We start from the raw sequence: 23587 nt of genomic DNA, 5'->3' as shown, positions 1-23587 counted from the left end.
TGAAGGCATCCCAGATCGTATGAAAGGGCAAGTCAGGGGTGTCATTAATAGCGAAATACGAGTCTATGGCGTCACGGATGCTGGCGACGTCCTCCGGGTCCCGAAGGACTCTCGGCGGGAGCACCCATCGGCGTTCACGGGTGGCATGGGCCAGGGGGTCCTGCAGCAAAAGTTCCACGTGGGCGTGGTCCGACAGGGAAATGTCGGATATAGCGGCGGCTAGGGAGTCTCGGGCCAATTCAAGGGATGTGAAGAGATAGTCGATTCGGGAGTATGTCCGATGGGAGTGTGAATAAAAGGAGTAGTCCCGGGTCCCCGGGTTGTGGTAGCGCCACACATCCACGAGTCCCAGGTCCGTGAGCTGCGTTCTAAGGGTAGAGGACATTGCTCCCGTGCCATTGAAGGAGGCCCCCGCACGATCCAGCTCAGGGTCCCAGACAAGGTTGAAGTCCCCGCCCAGGATCATGTTAGGGTCACCCGATGGGAGCTGATCCCGCAGGAGTGTCTGGAGGTATTTGTCCTGCGACTGGTTGGGCGCATACACACATCCGAGGGTGAGCTGTATACGACCCACCTGCACCGTGGCTCGGAGGAAACGCCCGTCAGCGCTCTTGAAGGGTTTCGCGGGTCCCCGCCTAATGCCAGCCCTGCAGAGGATTGCCACCCCCGCTGTCTTGGTGTCAGAGGATGCCCAGAACTGTGTGGGGTATCTAGGGTGTGCCATGCGTTTGGTGTCGCCCTTGAGAAGGTGGGTCTCCTGGAGGAGGATAATGTCAGGGGAGTGGTGGAGGAGGTAGCGCCATATCTGATTTCGCTTGTTGGGGGAGTTAAGCCCTTTGACATTGAGGGAGAGGACCTTCAAGGGTGTAGGGGTGTTCGTTGTCATAGTACTAAGGGGGAGTGGAGCCGCGCAAAACCCAGTGTAGCAAATCCCCCCGCAGCCATGGCAGCGGCAGCCTCACTTCGCCTCCAGCGTGTCAACCCCCGTAGGACCCACCATGCCACCCCTCCGCAGGCGCGGGGAGAGAACAGTAAGAGAAGGCAGAGCATAAGAAAAGTAGGAAGAGATGAGAGAGAAAGGATAGAAAGGGCGCAAAGAAGAGATATAACCAAAACAGGCCAACAGGGCCAGTGTACATTGTCCCAGGTACCGGGCATCCTCTACCCGAGGGTTTGGATGAACTCAGGAATGTCACTTCCTACGGAACAAAGGGAGGGAGCAGAGATCTGGGTAGATGAAATGAAATCCAGTCGTCTCGCAGCTCGTCCACCCCGCTGCCGCTAGGTAGTCCGGGGGTGAGTCGAGCCATGGGGTCCGCATGTGCAGACCTGTGGCCGGGAGGACCCCGAAGCTCAGTGGTGTGGTGCAGGGCTCAGGAGAGGTGTTGTCCAATGTCCGATGCTCCCGACCCCCACAGGGGGGGAAAGCCACAGGGGCGGCCCGCTAGAGAGAAGGGGGGTCCCCCTCCAAGGGCAGCAGGAACAGGCCGCCTTGTCGCGGTAGGGTAAGTCCGTGTGCCCAAGGGGCAAGTGTAGGCTCAAGGCAGCTCGGGCCTCAGTGATCTTGATCAATGGCCTTCTGGTGTCGTAGGATGGTCCCCGCCCTCAGTGCCAGAAGCGAGAGGCTGTGAGTCCTGCTCCTCGCGGTCGCCCTCAAGGGAGCGAATGTGAGCAATGATGTCCTGCTTGGTCTGCGAGGTAGAGAGGGCATCCACAGGGGGGGACCGGCGACGTTTACGCACAGTGGACCAGTCGGGGCGCGGAGGAGCCTTCTCTTGGTGGCGAGAGCGGGCCGGGCTGTGATCCGGGGACTCCGGCATTTCAAGCAATTGCGCCGCTTCCTGGTAGGACAGGAGGGCCCTTCGTTTGCCCTCCCACTTGAAGATGAGAGCGAAGGGATGGCCCCATTGATAGGAAATGTTGAGGGCCCGGAGCCTCTCCGTGATCGGACGGAAGACCTTCCTTCTGTGGAGCGTGGTGGGGGCCAGGTCCTGGAAGATCTGGATCTTGTGGCCTTCGTACCGCAGGTCCGGGGTGTCCCTAGCCGCCTTGAGTATGGCCTCCTTCTCTGTGAAGTAATGAAGTCTGGCGACAATGTCCGGGAGGAGGCCGGCTTTGCCCCCCGCTCCAAAGACTCGGTGTGCGCGGTCAAGACGCGGTGGGGGAGCGTCCTCCTCGCCCCACACCGCTTGCAGGAGTAGCGCCACATAGGCCATGGTATTAGTCCCCTCTTCTCCGAGTGGCACACCCCGTATGCGGAGGTTGTTGCAGCGCCCCCTGTTTTCCAAATCTTCCTGCTTGATCTGGAGCTGGATGTGTTGCTCTTCGAGGGTCGCCACTCTCTGCCAGATCTGCTCTAGGTCTTCGGTGCGGGAATCAACCGTCTTTTCCAGGCCATCAACCCGGTCGCCGAGGTCGGTGACCTCCTTGCGCAGTTCCTTGACTCATGTGTGGACCTCAGTCCTGAGGGACCCAATTTCGGACTTAAGATCCGCCATGAAGGAGGACATGAAGGCCTGAGTCACCGGAGGGGAGTCGGCCGGCGGTAGGGGCTTCCCCCCTGATGACGGGGGACCCCCGGAAGATGGCGACGAACCCGCCTTACCCCACATGGAAGCCACAGATGCACCTCTGGTCGTCGCTGGGGGGGGTCCGGCTTGGTCCCTTTGCCCCGAGTCATGATCCACTCAGAGTGACCAGGGATAGTGAGAGGTAGGGCAGGCTGTTGCGTGGAGCCTCCGGACCGTGATGAAGGAAGCTGCTTTCTTTTTAATGGCTGGTATTTGGAAAGTAATTATATGGTTATCTGACTAATCGCAAGGAAAGATCGAGATTGTTTTAACAGCTTTTTCCTTGGAGATGATCCAGTCCAGTGTAGAGCCTTTAGTATGGGTTCGTAGATTACATGCTTGAATCAGGGATTGGTCTTCTAGGAAATCTTGCACAACATTGACCTAATTATCATTGAGGTGGTCCCAATAAAGATTGAAGTCCTATAGGAATATATCTTAGGAGTGAGGGGTAGAATTTGCGGTAATGATTTCCATTATATGAACATGAAATTTTTTACTGGGGGATGTTAAAAGATGTGTAGTTTGCAAAGATGGTTATCTGTAGATCTTAAAGAGAGTCTGAGGTATTCACATAATTCAAGGGGTTCAGAGTGTAGTTTAATGATAGTGATGTCAGATCTATGGATACAAGGAAGTATAGACTGTCCTTCTGCAACATTTATAATTTCATATGGTTATGAGAAAGCTTCAACTATACTTATTCTATGATGTTAAGAATGCAATGCTTTCTCTATGATTTTTTTTGATAAAATATCTTTTCTTGAATGTATACACAACAAGAAACTTCAACATAGCAGTTACCAGACAGTTGGCATTACAGAGGAAGCAGATGATATCATGTACTTCGATGGCTCAGAAAAGGCAAGCTACAAAGATCATTATACAGGGCCAGGCAGTGGGACACAGTGCCGGTTTCTCTATGATTTTAAATCATAGAATGGAAGATCTAAAATCACTGTTCCTGTTATGTAGCCTTGTCTATAAAGAGGGTTTACAAACTTTGTGGACACCACGCTTTCTCCAGTCATTGTCAATAGAACAACACTTACAAGCTCCTCTGCCCATTACATATTTTACCCTGAAAATGAGAAAAAGGGGGACTGATGCTTTTAGCAAGGAGATTCTTGTGCCTGCAACACTATGGTGAAGAGCTCCAACTCTCTGCTGCGCCTCTTAACGTGTGATCCCTAATGTGGACTATCTGACTACATTACTTGAATTACTGCAGCAGGTGATAAAGTGGCGACTAGAGCTATCCTGAAAGGACATGAGCTGGCTTTGGCAAAGATGATCGAAAGCCACCTGGATCCTTCTGATGCAGGTTTGCAAATGCAGTCTAATAAAATAGTTATTGGGACATATGGATTCCTTCAAATAGCACAGTTCCAGCCAGTGGTTCTGACTAAAATGCTTGGCATGTAGTCTGTTAAAGCATCCCAGCAGAGATGCAGACTAAGGATATCCACTGCATGGCCCAGACAAAAATCATTAAAGGTAAAGATAGGTTTTAGTGAGTAAGGAGATTTGGCTTGGTGATGGGGAGTAAGCCTCTGAACGCCTTTCTGAAGAACTGTAGGGACAATAACTCAGAATCTAAATAACTACTTGATATTTAGCTTTTTATGTCTTCTAGTCAATTTTAAATTATGCTGAAAATCAAAATAAAACAATGCAGCTTTTATCTTTTTTCAACCCATATTAAAAATTGAAGACCGGAGCAGGAGGAAAGCAGCTAACCTTTATAAGAGTCATGCTCTTGTTTTAGGTGAGCCAGAGTGCTCCGTAGCCTCACTATCCAGTAATTGATATTTACCATCAATATGGAATAGTCAGTTCAACATGCGTGCCGATGACATTTTGCCCTTTCGTGGGTTGGCAGTAGGTATGCCCTCGTGCAAAGGTCTAATAACAATGCAGGAAAGAAGTCATAGTGGGTGGCAGCTGCTGGCTTAATTTGAATTCCAATAAAATGGAGATGCTTATAGATGTGTTGAAGCGGGTACTGAGCTATGGTAGGTATCTACTCGCCAGGCACCTTTGGTGTTTGTTCGTATCCTGTAGGAATTGTAATGAACCTTGGATTTAGGTTTAGCAGTGATTTCTGCACAAGACTCAGCAGTGGTATTTTCCTGAGCACTTCATCTTTGCAGGTTTTGCATAGAGATGGCAGTCCTCAAGAGAGTAAATATTTGTCAATCCCTTCTTAAATAGACTACTTGAGAATGGCAACACCATCTGTTTGGGGTTTACTAAATCATTGGTATCCATGCAACCGGTTATGAAAAATAATGGGGACTGCTGAACAGTTCACCAGATTCAGCCATACCATGCTGTTACTTAAGAAAGTGTGTTGCCTTCCCATCTAGGCGAGAGTGGCTTTTGAAACTTTCTGCATTATCCATGAGTCCTTTTTTGACAACACTCTTTGCTTCTTCAGTTACTGTCAACAGGGGCATTCGCCTGGAGGCCCCTATAGTCATCTGGCCAGGGCCTTTTGAAAGTTACACTCTTTAAACCCCTTAGGCTTGGTATCCAGAAATATTTGGTTCGTGGACCCACCCTTTTGAACTCGTTGCCTGCCACTCTTAGGCTTATTTCTGAGCTTTGCAGATTCCTCCAACATCTGGAAAGCTGACTGAGGTTTGGTTTTACCTGCACTCAGTAGGAACTGGCAAATGTATCCTAACATCAACACCCAAAAAGGTAGGTACTGCCATATGAGTATTTAAACAGTAGTCGTTTTTTTCAAATAATGTATTACATTTGTTGCTATGGAAAAGTGTGTGACAAATTTTCTGTTTGCAATGTAGGCTTCACGGACACTATTCCCTCTTCACCAATGGAAATCAAAGTTTCGCTGAGTCTTCCCAAAATGGCAAGTCCTGCAGCCAGCCCTGACGATTCCTCACACGATGCCCTTTCTTCCATCCACTCAACATCTGCTTGCTCCCCCTCGGATTCAGAGAACCTGAGTCCTGATGAGCTGGAACTGTTAGCCAAACTGGAGGAGCAGAACAGGTAATTAAACGGGTAACTGTCTCGACAATCTGGAGCTTTGGGCACAGAAGTCTCCAAAGTCATACTATTACCTTGAGGTAATGTACAGGGAGTTATCTAGTTCTGCACCAAATTCATAAGTTTACCTTGAGTGTGTCCCAATGTCCAATACCCCAAATCTAGTGGTTACACTTAACTGCTAATGGCAAACGAACATTTTTCTAAACAGTGATATCCTTGTATAACTGTGATTGTCCTCCTTTTCTTATAATTACAGAGTCTGGGTGTGACAACTAGGAGCCTTGCTCAGGGAAAAAGCAAATGAGTTAGCTCTTGCAGAAAAACACTATCTCTTGGATGCAATGGCATTAACTCACCTTTCTAGGCAGAACCAGTCCACTTCAAAGCTTGCCTAGAAAAGTGCCCATCGCCCAAATATATGTAGGATAATTTAGAAACCAGTGTGAGCAGCAAAGCAACTTAAAAGTGGGGCCCGACTAATTGAAACCTGTGCGAAGGAGAACAGACTCCCTCTAGAAATAAAGTACATATAGAGTGTAAAAGTATTTTTCTCTTTTAATTTGTAAGTTGAATGGTTAGATAAAAGTTCATTCTCTCCAAGCAAGTGGGAATAAATGGGTAAAGACAGAAGAAAGAAATTCTAGTGCCTAATACTCAGTCTGCATGACAAACAGTTAACCAATATATAAATATATGTTTGAAATGTCTGGTTTACGTACAGGAGAAAAGAATGTTTATATCAAGTGCAAATCTTTCTAGTTGGTGGAGAACCAACTGTCAGAATCACTTATCAGGGTGTCTAGTGTAGCACATTGTTGCTCAGGGTTGACTTCCCTAGTGTTTGCTAAATGATCCCTGGCTGGCTTGAAGCGGTCTTGTGTCTACCACGTGTATCAGGCAGTAGTAAATTCTTTGAACAATGTCTTCAGATTGACTGGTTTTGAAATTCTGTCTTCTCATAAATATTTGTCTCACCTCAAGTACAGAAAATAAGCAGATATTTTTGGAGCTGAAGATTCAAAGTCAGGATCTATTTTTAAGCTATGTCAGGTTTGTGAAGCAAACTAGATGCATTCCGTCTCCTACCCTAATCCCCCATTCAGACATTGACTGTCCGAACTGGATGGCCAGGGGCTCCAATGATATGGCAAAGAGGAGGGGTGATAAGGTGCAGCCCTAGCATTTGCCCCTGCCCACCTCCCAGGTAGCTGAGCATAGTTTACCTGCACAAACTCTTGCTGGAGGACCCGGATACAAGATGCAAATCCAGGTGCGAAAGCACGCCCTGAAGCCCATTGCCTCCAACACCCGCATGAGGTAGTGCCAATCAACAGTATCGAAGGCTTAGGCTATATTGATGGAAACCACCGCTAGTTCCTCCTTCCTGCCCTCCACTTCATGTAGGACATGCACTAAGCACTAGAATTTCTTGCTAGTTCTATGCCCGGGTATAAATCCCCATTGCTCATTATGAATTTATTGCGTGAGCACCAGGCGCAATTGCAGAGGACTTTAGTATCTGTATTCATCATTGTGAGTGGCCTATAAACCAGGCTTCAATTCATAGAGAAGCAGCCTTCCTACATTGACTTGGAGATCACCCCCAGGTTCCCGGCCCTCATGTATACCCCCTGTAAGCACTGAGATAGAATGAGGGCGAAGGTCTGGTAAAACGGCCATGCACCTTCCTTCCAGGAAGCTGCCCAAGGCTGTATGGATTACCTCCAGAGTGCAGCTTTCAGTTCACGAATTGCAACCCCTCCCAACTCTGATGAGAGGTATGGGGGCTAAGAAGGCATCAATGCATTGTGGATCAGGAGGGGATGGATTCCTATATACCTGTTCCAAGTGAGACCTAAAGGCATCCTCTATGCCCCATTGCATATAGACGTCTTGTCCCTGAGGGGACCGTAGGTAAAGAATAGTGGGGAGGGGCTTGGTAGTCTTCCCCCAAAGATCCCAGGCCAGTAGCTGTCCGGAGCTGTCCCCCTCGCTATGATTTTTTTGGGTATCAAGAAGAAGTCATCCATTCACCACAGAGGATTAAGTTATTAATAAAAAACACGTTAGCCCCAGAGGGATTTAAGTTAAATGAAACTCTTTAGGGCTGAAATAAGCTGTATCTGCAGCCAAAACTTCTTCGGTCCAAAAAACGTTTTTACTGTACAGCATGGGTCTTCAAACTGGGAGGATGGCCCCCCTAAATGTGTCTTCAAGCGATCCCAGGGAAGCATTATGCTCATAGTAGTCCTTTGTTTTCAACAGAAAACAATTATCGCCAGTAGGCCGCTCTATAATGGACCATCAGTACAACGTTTGTCATTTATATTCTGGCTGGGAGAAGGTGTCAAAGGAAAAGGAAGCAAATATTCTTTATCTCCCCCACCCTCATTTCCTATAATCACACAGTGGATACTTTAACATGTTAGAAAGGCCTTCCTGACCAGAATGGTATGTTTGGCACTCATGTATTTGATTGCATTTGTAAAACTTTCACATAACTTAACTGCAATTTTTAAATACGTCTATGCATAATTAAACATTGGTAGTTTAATAGAATGTGAAAAGTTGAGAGGGGTACCCCGATGAGTTGCCGCCCCCCCCTCCCAGTGGTGGAGGCAGTGGGGTTGTGTATGGGGGGGCGTTGACAGATGTGCAGCATTAAAAACTGTGAAGACCACTGCTACAGGGAGGTGCAACTCCATTGTCTTAGTGGGATAGTTTGTTTCCAAGCCAAAGGGCAAATGAGCTAATTGTCCTCAATTTCCGCCTCTGACAACTTATTCTCATACATACATCTGCCAGTGGATTCCTCACCTTGTGAATATCCCCCTGCGTCAGCAACGTTCGGAAAATTCTGTTGTAGCACGCCAGTGTGGATGACGTCACAGGAGCACGGCATCGCGCGCGACTCCGGCTGACGTCACCGACTCCTTATTAGGTTTACGTCGGCGTGTTGACATCAGTTCCCTTTTTTCCGCGTCGTTGACGCTAACGGTTTCTTGGGATCTCTTGTGTTACGGATAGTAACTTTGTTGCTATTTGTGTGTTTCTGTATCTTTCTCGAGTTGCTGTCTTACGCCGAAGATGTCGTAGAAGAAGACAGGTTTTAAGCAGTGCGGATCGTGTGCCAGGATGATGTTCATAACCGATCCTCATGGTGATTGCTTGTGGTGTCTGGGATCGGAACACGATGTTGAAGGCTGTCGATCCTGTTCTAAAATGAACCCGAAGGCTCTGTGAGAAACAGAAGCTAAACTCCTACTGGCCAAGGTAAAAGGAAAGGATGCCAAGAGGTCTTCGAGATCAAGATCGAGACGCTCGAGGTTTAAGCCGAGGTCGAAGACTAGGTCGAGATAGAGGTCCCGATCGGAGTCGGCGTCGAAATCGGCTTCGGGACATGCTTCAGGTTCCTCGAAGAAAAAACATAAGAGGAAGAAGCATAGCTCGAGGCATCATTCCGGCAGGGAGTCGGACTCGAAGAAGAGGTCTTCTTCTCGAAAACATTGTAAGGACTTTTTGTCTCCCTCACCATCTCGTCAGCCAGTAGGTGAAGCCTCGCCTTTGCAGTCCCGAGAGCCTTCTCCGGATCCGGGACCGGATCCGTCTCTGGATCTGTGTCAGTCTTCGGCACATGAGGAAGAAGTTGTGGATCCCCAGGCTTCGGCGACTCCGGCGCATCATCCAGAGGAACAGGAAGGTCAAGAAGAAACGATTCCGGTGCAGCCTCCTTTGGAGCAGCCAGTGGGTTCGTACCCTCTGTTTCCTGGTCCTGGTCAGGACCCCTCGCATTTCCTTAATGCTATGTTGGCTTGTATGCGAGGGCAATGTACCCTACTGGTGCACCGTCTGGTCCCATTGGTCCATTTTCATATAACTTGGGTGTCCCTCAAGCTTACGCTCCGGCGCCTTTTATGCCGTTTATGCCGATGCCATATCCACCTTGGCTTGGTTCGGCGGTGCCGCCGAGGTCATCGACTCCACACACGGCTTCGCCGGCTCCGGAGCGACCTCGGGATCGGAATCGAGGTTCGACGCCGGTTCCGGCTTCCCATTTTCAAGCTGTTCCAGCTCCTCACTCGACGCCGGCCCCGACTCGGTCGGAGTCGTTACCGGATCCGACGACTTCGGTTCGGTTGGAGTGGTCGAGGCGTAGAGATCAGCGTCTCATGGAAGAGAAGGAATATGAGGACCCTGAAGTGAAGGAAGGTGAACTTCAGGAACAGTAGGATTATTTTGAGGAGCTACATAGTGCAAGTGGTTTGGAAATTTCGCCAGAATGGGAGTTGCCTGCAGTTTCTGATGCACCCTCTAAGGATGTGGCACCCTACCATGTTGTTATTAAGAAGGCTGCAGAACTGCTGAACTTGACTTTGCCTTCTGTAGAGTTTAAATCTAACATCCTTACTGAGGTTCTACATTCACCTTCTTCTGTTGTTGAGCCGACTCTCCCATTCACTGAGGCTCTTACTGAACCGATATTAGAAGTCTGGAAAAGGCCTCTGTCTGCTCCTGCAGTGTCTAGAACAGTGACGAGACGCTATAGGGTGGCACCGGGTGATCCTGAGTTCTTGACTTGCCATCCTTCGCCAGAAAGTCTGGTGGTTCAGGCGGCATGTTCAAAGAGGTCGGCAGGTGCTTTACCCCAGGTTCCTGGGGATAAGGACTCAAAAAGGCTGGATCAGAATGCTAAGAAGGTATTCTCGTCAAGTAGCATGGCCCTGAAATCGACAAATGCTACTTGTCTGCAGGGCAGATATGTACATGCGTTGATGGACACGGTTAAGCAGTTATCATCTAAGCTTCCGGAGGAGGATAGAAAGAACTTCAATGCGGTAGTGTCTGACACGCAGGCTGCGGCTCGCCAGGTGATTCAGCGTGGCATGGACACGGCGGACTCTGTGGCTAGAATAATGGGATCTTCAGTCGCCACTAGAAGGGCCGCTTGGTTAAAGTCGTCCGAATTTTCATCTGATGTTCAGGCTGCTCTGATGGATTTGCCTTTTGATGGCACTGGCCTTTTTGGGAAAAAGGCTGATGCTGCCTTAGAAAGGTTTAAAGATAGTAGAGCGACTGCAAGGTCCTTGGGCTTACAGACAAGAGGTTCTTTGGCTAAGAAGTACAGGGGTTTTGGAAGATCTACTTTTCGTTCCAATAAGCAGAACCAGCAGCAGCAAAATCCTTTGTACAAGTCCTATAGAGGTAGACAAAGGGGTCGTGGTCGTGGACATCAAGCCTCCTCCTCCTCTACTTCCTCCTCTAATACCCACCCCCCACCTACAACAGCAAAGCAGCCCTAGATCCACCATTCGGATCATGCGGGTCCTGTAGGGGGTCGGCTTACTTATTTTCTACGAGATTGGGAATCGGTTACATCAGATCTTTGGGTTCTCAATCTTGTAGAGAATGGGTATGCTCTTCCCTTTCGGGAGTTCCCTCACAATTACCCTCCTTGCCAAGGTTTTTGCTTGAAGGACCACCTGTTGCTCTTGCAGAAAGAAGTCCTGGCACTGTTCAGAAAAGGTGCGATAGAGGTGGTTCCGGAGCAGGAGAGGGGTCAGGGGTGCTACTCCCGGTATTTTCTGATCCCCAAGAAGGATGGCAGACTTCGTCCAATCCTGGACCTCAGGCTTTTGAACCTGTATCTCAAACGGGAGAAGTTCAAGATGCTCACTCTTGCGCAGGTTCTTCAGGCGCTGATGGAAGAAGACTGGATGGTGTCGATCGACTTACAGGATGCTTATTTCCACATCCCCTTCCTGAATTCACACAGGAAGTATCTCCGTTTTTACAGTGTGGTCGCAACACTATCAGTTTGCGGTCCTTCCGTTTGGACTTACTACTGCGCCTCGAGTCTTTACCAAGGTGATGGCTGTGGTGGCTGCACATCTCAGAAGGTCAGGGATTCCTGATTCCCTTATCTGGACGATTGGCTGATCAGAGCAGAATCTCCAGAGATAGTGCTCCATCATCTGCAAGAGACAACTCAGTTGTTGCACAGGTTGGGTTTTTCGATAAATGTACCCAAACCTCACCTGGTGCCCTCCCAGCGCAACCTGTTCATAGGTGCGGTACTGGACAAAACTGTGTGTCATGCACTCCCTCCTCCTCAAAGGATTCACGACATACAGGAAATGATATCTTTATTTCACAATGGAGCGGTCGTTCCAGTCCTGAAGGTCCTTCGTCTGCTCGGTCTGATGGCCTCTTGCATTCTGTTGGTCAACCATGCACGCTGGCACATGAGGGTACTCCAGTGGTGCCTCCGCAGGCAGTGGTATCAGCACAACGGAGATCTCAGGGAGTCAGTGAGGATCTCCAGAGAAACTACGGCGGATGTGTCTTGGTGGGGAGTGGAAGGCAATCTGTCTCAGGGAAAACCTTTTCAACTGCCTCCATCGGGGGCCACAGTGATAACAGATGCATCCACTCTAGGGTCGGGTGCTCATCTGGGGGATCTGGAGGTCAAAGGTCTTTGGTCTCCAGAGGAAAGGTTGCTTCACATCAACCTTCTGGAGTTGTGGGCCATACTTTAAGCGCTCAAGGCCTCCCTCCCTCCCTTCCCTTCGCGGTCAGTCAGTTCAAGTCCTGACGGACAACACGACCGCGATGTGGTATATCAACAAGCAGGGAGGAGTAGGGTTGCGGTGTCTCTGCAGAGAGGCTCTGCGTCTCTGGTCCTGGATTCAGGACCATCAGATTTGTCTGATGGCAAATCATCTGGCCGGGGTTCTGAACGTACGTGCAGACAGTCTCAGTCTGCGGTTCTCGGCCGACCACAAGTGGAGGCTTCACCCGGAAGTGGTTCGTCACGTCTTCCGGACGTGGGGAACTTCTCAGGTGGACCTGTTTGCCACTCAAGAGAATGCTCACTGCCCGTCATTCTGCAGTCTCCAGTTTCCGATGCAAGGGACGCTGGGGGACGCGTTTCAGTTGAGTTGGGACTCGCAACTCCTTTACACGTTTCCTCCCATACCCTTGATTCCTCTGGTTCTGAGGAAGATTCGCCAAGACCGGGCCCAAGTTATATTGATCGCCCTGGATTGGCCAAGAAGGGTGTGGTATACAGATCTTCTCCACCTCTCCGCTCCGTCTCCCTTACAGGGCAGATCTCCTCTCCCAGATGGAGGGGCAGGTTCTACACCCCCGCCTCCAGACCTTACACCTTCATGCCTGGAGATTGAATGGGGCAACCTGAGTTCTTTTTCTCTCTCTCACGATGTGTTGGATGTCATCTTATCAGCCAGGCGATATTCCACCAAGTCCGTCTATTCTTATAGGTGGTCTAAATTTGTTGCTTGGTGTGGGGAGAAGTCCATTGACCCTTTACGGGCTCGTTTGTCCTATATTCGTCAATTTGCACTTTCCTTAGCCCAGCAGGGTTTTGCAGTGGCTACTGTCAAAGGTTATTTGTCGGCCTTGTCTGCTTTTCTCTGTTTGCCGGATCAGCTGTCACTGTTCAAATCTCCTGTTGTTTTAAGGTTTCTGAAGGGTCTCACTAATAAATTTCCTCCTTCTCCCTTTATTGTGCCTCAATGGGAGTTAAATCTTGTCTTAACCTACTTGATGGGTTCTCCCTTTGAACCCTGGCACAGGTGTCCCTTGAGACTTTTGTCTTTTAAAACGGTCTTCCTGGTCGCATTTACCTCACAAGGAGGGTAAGTGAACTTCAAGCTCTTAGTTCAAAGCCCCCATTCTTCACCATTCATGCTGAAAGAATGGTACTCAGGACCAGGGCTGCTTTTCTGCCTAAGGTGGTTACTCCTTTCCATCTGGGGCAGTCCGTTACCCTCTCTACCTTTTTATCCTCCCCCTCACCCTTCCAAGGAGGAGGAGAGACTTCACCGCTTAAGCCCTAAGAGGGCGGTGAGCTTCTACCTGGACAGGACAAGGGAGTTCAGGTTAGATGACCAGCTGTTCGTTGGATTTGCTGGCTGCAGGAAAGGTAGAGCTGTGCACAAGCGCACTCTTTCAAGGTGGATAATATTATGCATCAAGATCTGCTACTCACTGGCGGGTAAGGACCCTCCTGAGGGTATAAGAGCTCACTCTACTAGGGCAAAGTCTGCTACTTCTGCTTTATCTAGAGGTGTACCTGTTGAGGATATTTGCAGAGCCGCGACTTGGGCCTCCCTCCACGCTTTCGCAAAGCATTACTGCTTGGATGCCGAGGTGAGGAGGGACGACTACTTTGTGCGATCTGTACTTCAGGATTTTCCGGTATAAGAGAGTGGACACCCTCCTCCGTGAGTGGGGACTGCTGTGGGACTCTATTCACAAGGTGAAGAATCCACTGGCAGATGTATCGATCAGAAGAACAAGTTACTTACCTTCAGTAACGCTTTTTCTGGTATATACAGTATCTGCCTGTGGATTCCTCACTGACCCACCCGCCTCCCCGTTGTCCACTCTGCTAAACCTGAGTTTATGTATTTTTATGTATATTTATATTTGTATATATATTGGGTTTTTCATACCTTTGCTACGCACTATGTGTGCAGTTTTGAATTGTATGTACTATGTACAATGTATATATCTACTGTCATTGGTCCGTCCGGGTGCCTCGAAGGCACGGAAAAAAGGGCGAAACTGATGTCGTCACGCCGACGTAGGCCTAATAAGGAGTCAGCGACGTAGCCGGAGTCGCGCACGATGCCGTGCTCCTGTGAAGTCGTCCACGCCGGCGTGCTACAAAAGAATTTTCCGAACGTTGCTGACGCAGGGGGATATTCACAAGGTGAGGAATCCACAGACAGATACTGTATCTACCAGAAAAAGCATTACCGAAGGTAAGTAACTTGTTCCTTGATTTCTTGCCATATGTTCTGCTATTTGTTTGATCTCTTGAAACCTGCAATGCATATTTTTCTGACTCTTGTCACCACCAAGATTGTCACACTTTCCCCACCAAAGAAATACAGTGAAAATGACCTTGACTGCACCTGAATGGCTTTAGCAGCGGTGGTTTAAGGAAGACAGAGAGGCCTCATGAAATTTGACTTTCAAGATAGTTTTAGGTCAATGCTCCATTGCATAACCTGCTTCCACAGCCTTCCATCTGGAGGGTGGTAGTCTGGCTTTTGAATTCTTCTATGTGCCACTGAAGCAGCCTCAAGACCTGGCGGAATATATTAAGAGAGGGGAATCCCCCATCAAGGTCTTGTATCTCTATCTCTTTCTGTCTGTCTGTCTGTCTGTCTGTCTCTCTCTCTCTCTCTCTCTCATTCTCTCTCTCTCAATCTTTTAATCATATTCAGTCAACAGGATATGTTTTCTATATACTTTGAAGAATTTCAGGTACAAATCTATCATTTTTTTAAAAATGTATTTTATTAAAGAAAAACAGTTGCATCGTCAGCAATAATCACATTCACAAATGAGTTCAAGCATCATACCGTAAGCAAGTGCTTATTGCATCTGACAGTAGGTTACATGACCATTCTGGTTAAACAGTTTGATTATTCTCAAGACACGCCGCATATCATACATTTTCTATGGAAATAGGCCATTCTTTCTACACGTTGCATCATTACGCCTCTAAGAAAAAAAGTTGCATCATCAGTAATAATCACAGTCACAAATGAGATTGAATATCATAACATAGGCAAGCATGTACTGCACCTGACAGTAGGTTACATGACCATACCGGCTGAGCAGTTTGATTATTCACAAGACAGGCCGCATATCATACATTTCTGTGGACATAGACAATTCTTTCCACACGCTGCACCATTACTCCTCTATATCTTCCTCATCTGAACTATCCGCTTCGTCTTCCGGTAGTAAGTCGCATATGTCCCCCCTATATGTGTTCCACGGTGCCCAGATTTTGTTCCACTTACGTGGGCTTCCCCTGGTTTTATAGACCGTGCGCTCTGTTACCATGATGACATCCATATTTCTACACCATAATGCCAGCGTGGGGGGGGGGGTAGCCACTCCCCATTTCTGCGCTATATCTCTTAGCTACTATGAAACCGAGTGTAGCCCATGTCTGTCCCTGTCGAGTAAGGTCTGTAGGATCCCATATGTTCAAGATGCATTTACGGGGTTCAGGTGTGAGGGAGACACCCAATGTTTGTGACATAGTGCGCAAAACCTGGCGCCAGTATTCGATTATGGCTGGACACTCCCATAAGGTGTGGAAGGGCGTGCCCTCCTCCCTGCATCCTCGGAGGCAGAAGGGGTGTGTCGCGCGATGTATGTATCCTTTGTATTAAATCTTTCATTTTTTAATAAAACCATGGCTGAATCCTCCCAGTCAACGACTCTCTTTTAGCCATGTGAGGAGTGTGGAGCCAGAAAACTTTTTTTTACGGATGACTCGCACAATAAATGTATTTATTGCCTGTATAAATCTGGCCATAAACACTAGAACTGCACCTCGTGAACTTCACCTCTAAAACCCTGAAAAATATAGAGGTTAAGCCCGTCCGCCTCCTGAATGCTGAATCACTTGGAGAATCCTCTGAGAAATGTGCTCTAAGACCCCAAAAGAGCAAATTAAAAGATCATGCAGCTAACGAAACAGCAACTGAGGGCATTTAAGAGCTCTATCTTATTCCCATCAGTAGACTCTCTGCACCTGCCTTGCGGCTGCAGAGTTCTGTTTATGGTGATTTCCGGGAGGATCACCAGCAAAGACAAAGACAAAATCTATGCCTCTGCCATTATTGAGTGTGGGTTACACACAGTTGCCTATTACATAATTTTTGAGGACAGCATCAACGGATTCTTCAAAATTGAAGACCCTGTCATTTGCGAAGTTGTTTTTGAAGAATAAGCCCTCATCATCATTGGGGAGCATGGAAAGCCTCCCATCAATGAGGCTACCGTCGGTGAAGACTCCGCCAACAAAAGCAACACCGCCATTGACGGAATCAGCACCATTGACAAAGATGACACATTCTTATAGATAGATAGTTTGACGCTGATCCTGAAGAAGTGTCCTGATCAATTTGACAATTATGACACATAACATGTTGATCGCTTGAGAGTAGGGCCTTTATCACTAGACTCTTAACGACTAGTTTTTCACCCCTCGCCACCTTTTAATTAGGCAGTTTACCTTCTGACTCTCCTGACTCGCTTAGAAGAGGTTGCTCCCCACGCTCCCAAGGCTTGGTGATTTGGTGATTACAGAGCGCCTTGAAGCTGATTAGCGGTATCGTAGCGCCTTCCAGCTGACTTCAAACACCGCGTCTGCGCTCCGCTCGCTCTGCTGCCACCCCTTAGCGCTATTATACCCCCGCATTGCTGCATTGTGAGATCGCCACCTGTAGTGCAGTATATTTTAATTAGCGCATTGTTCTGAGCGCATTGCTTATTTAAATACACTGTATGCCCGATTGTGCCTCTGATTGTGACCCAGTCTCGCCCAGTTTCGCTTTCTATCTGTTGCAGCCATTTTGTTGTTGTTGTGCTTCTTAGCCGTAGCTCCACCCCGCTCCCGCCTCCCAGCTGACCCTCCCTCACCCCTCCCCTTCCATTATCCATTTATGACAGATGCATTTTCGCGCACCATGCGCGCCGAAGGTGCGCCAAAGGTAAGTCCGTCTACGCCCGTCCGCGCCTGGACCGCGCCCAGCGCAAGACTCCCTGGTCCTAGCAATACCCGCTCTACACGCATTACGTACGATGCCGCTACCCTCTCTGCCCTTAACCCCGGCCGCACACCACTTTGTTGCGAAGCTGCCCAGGACACACACATGGACCATTCGCCTGCCACTTCTGCAAGTTCGCCTGCATCAGGACCTACACAAAATCCTCGAAACACAGCTCCGAGTCTAACCACCTGAAGTGCATCCTGCTGAACACCCACTCGGTCCACAGACACGCCACTGAACTCTGGGACCTACTCGACACTACATCACCGGACGTCCCCTTCCTCACAGAAACCTGGATGAACGCCTCCTCAGCGCCCGACATCGCCATAGCCATCCCAGACACTTACAAGATCATCCGAAAGGACCGCACCAACCAAACAGGAGGAGGCATTGCCATCATCCACAAAAACACCATCCGAATCACGACCAGCTCCGACGACAACCTCACGACCGCCGAACACCTGCACTTCCAGATCCACACCGACCCCAGGACCACACTCAGAGGCACCTTCATCTACAGACCACCAGGAACCCGCACACAATTCAATGAAGACATCACTGACTTCATCAGCCAACATGCCCTCACCTCCGAGAACTACATTCTACTGGGAGACCTCAACTTCCACCTGGAAAAGAAAAACGATAGCATCACCACCACCCTTCTGGACAACCTGGCCAATCTCGGACTCAAACAACTTGTTGACACCCCCACCCACCTAGCCGGTCACACGCTCGACCCTATCTTTACCTCCAGCAAATACATCTCCTTCGATCACACCACAACTCTCCACTGGACGGACCACAGCAGCGTTCACTTCAGCTACCAAAAAACCACGATCCACATCCCCCAACATCCTATTCCTCGAAGAAACTGGAACAAAATCACCACCGATCAACTCTTCACATCGCTTAACCAAAACCCTCCTGCCATATCTTCGGACCAAAACCAAGCTGCCACCAAACTAACACATTGGATATCCCAAAGTGCTGACGAATTAGCACCCCTGAAAAACCACCAGACAAAACCAGGTAGCAAGAAGGCTCCCTGGTTCAATGATGACCTTAAGAAATCCAAGAAGGAATGCCGGTCCCTCGAGAAAATCTGGAGAAAAAATCAAACCACTGACAACCTGACCACCTTCAAAAACGCCATCCGCAAACACCACCAACTGATCCGATCAACCAAGAAATCAGCATTCAAGGAGCGACTCGACAACAACGTCCACAACAGCAAGGAACTATTCAACATCGTCAAAGAATTTACTAACCCCACCACCGGCACCAACGACATCACTCCCTCCCAAGACCTCTGCGACTCTTTATCCTCTTTCTTCCACAACAGAATTGCCGACATACATAACAGCTTTGAAAACCAGGCCGAAGATAAGTCAACTCTACCCTCCCCCGAACCAAAACAGCACTCTCACAACCTTCACGCCTGGAACTCAATCACTACCGAAGACACCATCCGCCTCATGAACTCCATCCACTCAGGTTCACCAACCGACCCATGCCCCCACCACATATCCAACAAAGCAGACTCCATCATCACACCCTACCTCCGCGATGTCATCAACTGTTCCTTCAACTCCGCCACCTTCCCGGAAAGCTGGAAACATGCCGAACTCAGCGCCCTTCTGAAGATACCCACAGCAGACCCCTCTGAACTTAAAAACTACCGCCCCATCTCACTCCTCCCATTCCCTGCCAAAGTCATTGAGAAAGCCGTCAATAATCAGCTTGCCGCCTTCCTTGAATCCAACAATTCCCTCGACCCCTCACAGTCTGGATTCCGAGCCAAACACAGCACCGAAACCGCCCTGATCGCTGCCACAGACGACATCCGAACGCTACTGGACAACGGAGAAACAGCTGCCCTCATCCTACTCGACCTCTCCGCCGCCTTCGACACAGTCTGTCATAGCACCCTCATTCAACGCCTCAGCAACGTCGGAATACAAGGGAAAGCTCTGGACTGGATCACCTCGTTCCTCACCGGAAGAACCCAGAGAGTCCGCCTTCCCCCATTCAAATCAGAGGCTACCGAAGTCATCTGCGGCGTACCACAAGGATCATCTCTCAGTCCCACCCTTTTCAACGTTTACATGAGTCCCCTCGCATCCATCGCACGACAACACAACCTCAACATCATCTCCTACGCAGACGACACCCAGCTGATCCTCTCCCTCACCAATGACCCAAGTATCGCCAAAACCAATCTCCACGAAGGAATGAAAGAAGTAGCCGAATGGATGAAAAACAGCTGTCTAAAACTAAACTCGGACAAAACGGAAGTCCTCATCCTAGGATCATCCCCCTCTGCCTGGGACGACTCATGGTGGCCTCCGGCCCTGGGTACAGCACCCATTCCCACAGATCACGCACGCAACCTGGGCTTCATCCTAGACTCCTCCCTCTCGATGACCAAACAAGTCAACGCAGTTTCATCGTCATGCTTCAACCTACTACACATGCTCAAAAAAATCTTCAGTTGGATTCCCACCGAAACAAGAAAGACAGTCACCCACGCACTGGTCACTAGCCAACTGGATTATGGAAATACCCTCTATGCCGGAACCACAGCCAAACTTCACAAAAAACTCCAACGCATCCAAAACGCTTCCGCCAGACTCATACTGGACATCCCCCGCCAAGCTCACATCTCCGGCCACCTGAAAGACCTCCATTGGCTCCCCGTCAACAAAAGAATAACTTTCCGGCTCCTTACCCACGCACACAAGGCCCTCTATGACCTAGGACCTGAATGCCTCAACACGCGACTGTCCTTCTATACAGCCAACCGTCAACTACGATCTTCCAATCAAGCCCTCGCCGCAATCCCGCGCATCCCTAGGTCCACCATGGGAGGAAGATCCTTCTCCTACCTAGCCGCCAAGACCTGGAATTCTCTCCCCACTCACCTCCGCCTCACACAGAACCACCTATCCTTCAGAAAGCAGCTAAAAACCTGGCTATTCGATAAGTAATGCACCTACCCCCCTCAAGCGCCTTGAGACCCTTTGGGTGAGTAGTGCGCTATACAAATTCATGAACTTGAACTTGAACTTTCTGAATAAAGTTTGGCTAGGACTAACTGACCTATTTTAATTCACCTATCATTTTACATCTACACACTAGGCCCCTCACTCCCACTGCACCCACCGGCAGGAACAAAAGATCCCCCCTAAAGAGCCCCGGTTTCTGGTGCCCGTCAAGTATTGCAGCGCCGACTTGACGAGGGGCAGGCTCAAATGATGAAGCATGACAACTAGTTTGCTCGGTGTGTGAGAGTCCCAGTTCCAACAAGGAGAATCCCCTGTCCTTAAACTCACGCATCAGAGGTTTCCCAGTGACCTCACACCTTACATTCCAGCACCTATGTCTCTAGTCACGGAACCTCAACAGCCTGTTTTGCCTACTCAAACTCCGGATACATCTTCTGATGAAGAAGTAGAAGAAGGCGAATTACCAGAAAATCCTCCTTTGGATCCGTGGGATTCTTATGTTATCCCTATGCCGTCTCCACCAACTCCACAACCATCGGACTCACCACCAGAAGAAATAGGTGGGTTTAATAACTTGGAGAATCCTCTGAGAAATGTGCTCTAAGACCCCAAAAGAGCAAATTAAAAGATCATGCAGCTAACGAAACAGCAACTGAGGGCATTTAAGAGCTCTATCTTATTCCCATCAGTAGACTCTCTGCACCTGCCTTGCGGCTGCAGAGTTCTGTTTATGGTGATTTCCGGGAGGATCACCAGCAAAGACAAAGACAAAATCTATGCCTCTGCCATTATTGAGTGTGGGTTACACACAGTTGCCTATTACATAATTTTTGAGGACAGCATCAACGGATTCTTCAAAATTGAAGACCCTGTCATCTGCGAAGTTGTTTTTGAAGAATAAGCCCTCATCATCATTGGGGAGCATGGAAAGCCTCCCATCAATGAGGCTACCGTCGGTGAAGACTCCGCCAACAAAAGCAACACCACCATTGACGGAATCAGCACCATTGACAAAGATGACACATTCTTATAGATAGATAGTTTGACGCTGATCCTGAAGAAGTGTCCTGATCAATTTGACAATTATGACACATAACATGTTGATCGCTTGAGAGTAGGGCCTTTATCACTAGACTCTTAACGACTAGTTTTTCGCCCCTCGCCACCTTTTAATTAGGCAGTTTACCTTCTGACTCTCCTGACTCGCTTAGAAGAGGTTGCTCCCCACGCTCCCAAGGCTTGGTGATTTGGTGATTACAGAGCGCCTTGAAGCTGATTAGCGGTATCGTAGCGCCTTCCAGCTGACTTCAAACACCGCGTCTGCGCTCCGCTCGCTCTGCTGCCACCCCTTAGCGCTATTATACCCCCGCATTGCTGCATTGTGAGATCGCCACCTGTAGTGCAGTATATTTTAATTAGCGCATTGTTCTGAGCGCATTGCTTATTTAAATACACTGTATGCCCGATTGTGCCTCTGATTGTGACCCAGTCTCGCCCAGTTTCGCTTTCTATCTGTTGCAGCCATTTTGTTGTTGTTGTGCTTCTTAGCCGTAGCTCCACCCCGCTCCCGCCTCCCAGCTGACCCTCCCTCACCCCTCCCCTTCCATTATCCATTTATGACAGATGCATTTTCGCGCACCATGCGCGCCGAAGGTGCGCCAAAGGTAAGTCCGTCTACGCCCGTCCGCGCCTGGACCGCGCCCAGCGCAAGACTCCCTGGTCCTAGCAATACCCGCTCTACACGCATTACGTACGATGCCGCTACCCTCTCTGCCCTTAACCCCGGCCGCACACCACTTTGTTGCGAAGCTGCCCAGGACACACACATGGACCATTCGCCTGCCACTTCTGCAAGTTCGCCTGCATCAGGACCTACACAAAATCCTCGAAACACAGCTCCGAGTCTAACCACCTGAAGTGCATCCTGCTGAACACCCACTCGGTCCACAGACACGCCACTGAACTCTGGGACCTACTCGACACTACATCACCGGACGTCCCCTTCCTCACAGAAACCTGGATGAACGCCTCCTCAGCGCCCGACATCGCCATAGCCATCCCAGACACTTACAAGATCATCCGAAAGGACCGCACAAACCAAACAGGAGGAGGCATTGCCATCATCCACAAAAACACCATCCGAATCACGACCAGCTCCGACGACAACCTCACGACCGCCGAACACCTGCACTTCCAGATCCACACCGACCCCAGGACCACACTCAGAGGCACCTTCATCTACAGACCACCAGGAACCCGCACACAATTCAATGAAGACATCACTGACTTCATCAGCCAACATGCCCTCACCTCCGAGAACTACATTCTACTGGGAGACCTCAACTTCCACCTGGAAAAGAAAAACGATAGCATCACCACCACCCTTCTGGACAACCTGGCCAATCTCGGACTCAAACAACTTGTTGACACCCCCACCCACCTAGCCGGTCACACGCTCGACCCTATCTTTACCTCCAGGAAATACATCTCCTTCGATCACACCACAACTCTCCACTGGACGGACCACAGCAGCGTTCACTTCAGCTACCAAAAAACCACGATCCACATCCCCCAACATCCTATTCCTCGAAGAAACTGGAACAAAATCACCACCGATCAACTCTTCACATCGCTTAACCAAAACCCTCCTGCCATATCTTCGGACCAAAACCAAGCTGCCACCAAACTAACACATTGGATATCCCAAAGTGCTGACGAATTAGCACCCCTGAAAAACCACCAGACAAAACCAGGTAGCAAGAAGGCTCCCTGGTTCAATGATGACCTTAAGAAATCCAAGAAGGAATGCCGGTCCCTCGAGAAAATCTGGAGAAAAAATCAAACCACTGACAACCTGACCACCTTCAAAAACGCCATCCGCAAACACCACCAACTGATCCGATCAACCAAGAAATCAGCATTCAAGGAGCGACTCGACAACAACGTCCACAACAGCAAGGAACTATTCAACATCGTCAAAGAATTTACTAACCCCACCACCGGCACCAACGACATCACTCCCTCCCAAGACCTCTGCGACTCTTTATCCTCTTTCTTCCACAACAGAATTGCCGACATACATAACAGCTTTGAAAACCAGGCCGAAGATAAGTCAACTCTACCCTCCCCCGAACCAAAACAGCACTCTCACAACCTTCACGCCTGGAACTCAATCACTACCGAAGACACCATCCGCCTCATGAACTCCATCCACTCAGGTTCACCAACCGACCCATGCCCCCACCACATATCCAACAAAGCAGACTCCATCATCACACCCTACCTCCGCGATGTCATCAACTGTTCCTTCAACTCCGCCACCTTCCCGGAAAGCTGGAAACATGCCGAACTCAGCGCCCTTCTGAAGATACCCACAGCAGACCCC

At 49.2% G+C, this 23587-nt stretch overlaps 1 protein-coding gene across 1 annotated transcript in view; it reads left to right on the top strand.

Moving 5' to 3' along the window:
• The window catches only part of EVI5L (ecotropic viral integration site 5 like), a 1294704-nt gene that overhangs the window by 230399 nt on the left and 1040718 nt on the right, over positions 1–23587 (top strand). Inside the window, exon 3 of the mRNA XM_086928161.1 lies at positions 5384–5591. Within this exon, the coding sequence (XP_086784287.1) occupies positions 5413–5591 (179 nt within the window). The 5' untranslated portion in view covers positions 5384–5412. The remainder of the gene's footprint in view (positions 1–5383; positions 5592–23587) is intronic.

The sequence above is a fragment of the Lissotriton vulgaris genome, chromosome 1_1 (assembly GCF_964263255.1).
Source record: "Lissotriton vulgaris chromosome 1_1, aLisVul1.2, whole genome shotgun sequence".
Taxonomy (NCBI): Eukaryota; Metazoa; Chordata; class Amphibia; order Caudata; family Salamandridae; genus Lissotriton; species Lissotriton vulgaris.
This window is presented reverse-complemented; position numbering and strand designations above follow the sequence as displayed.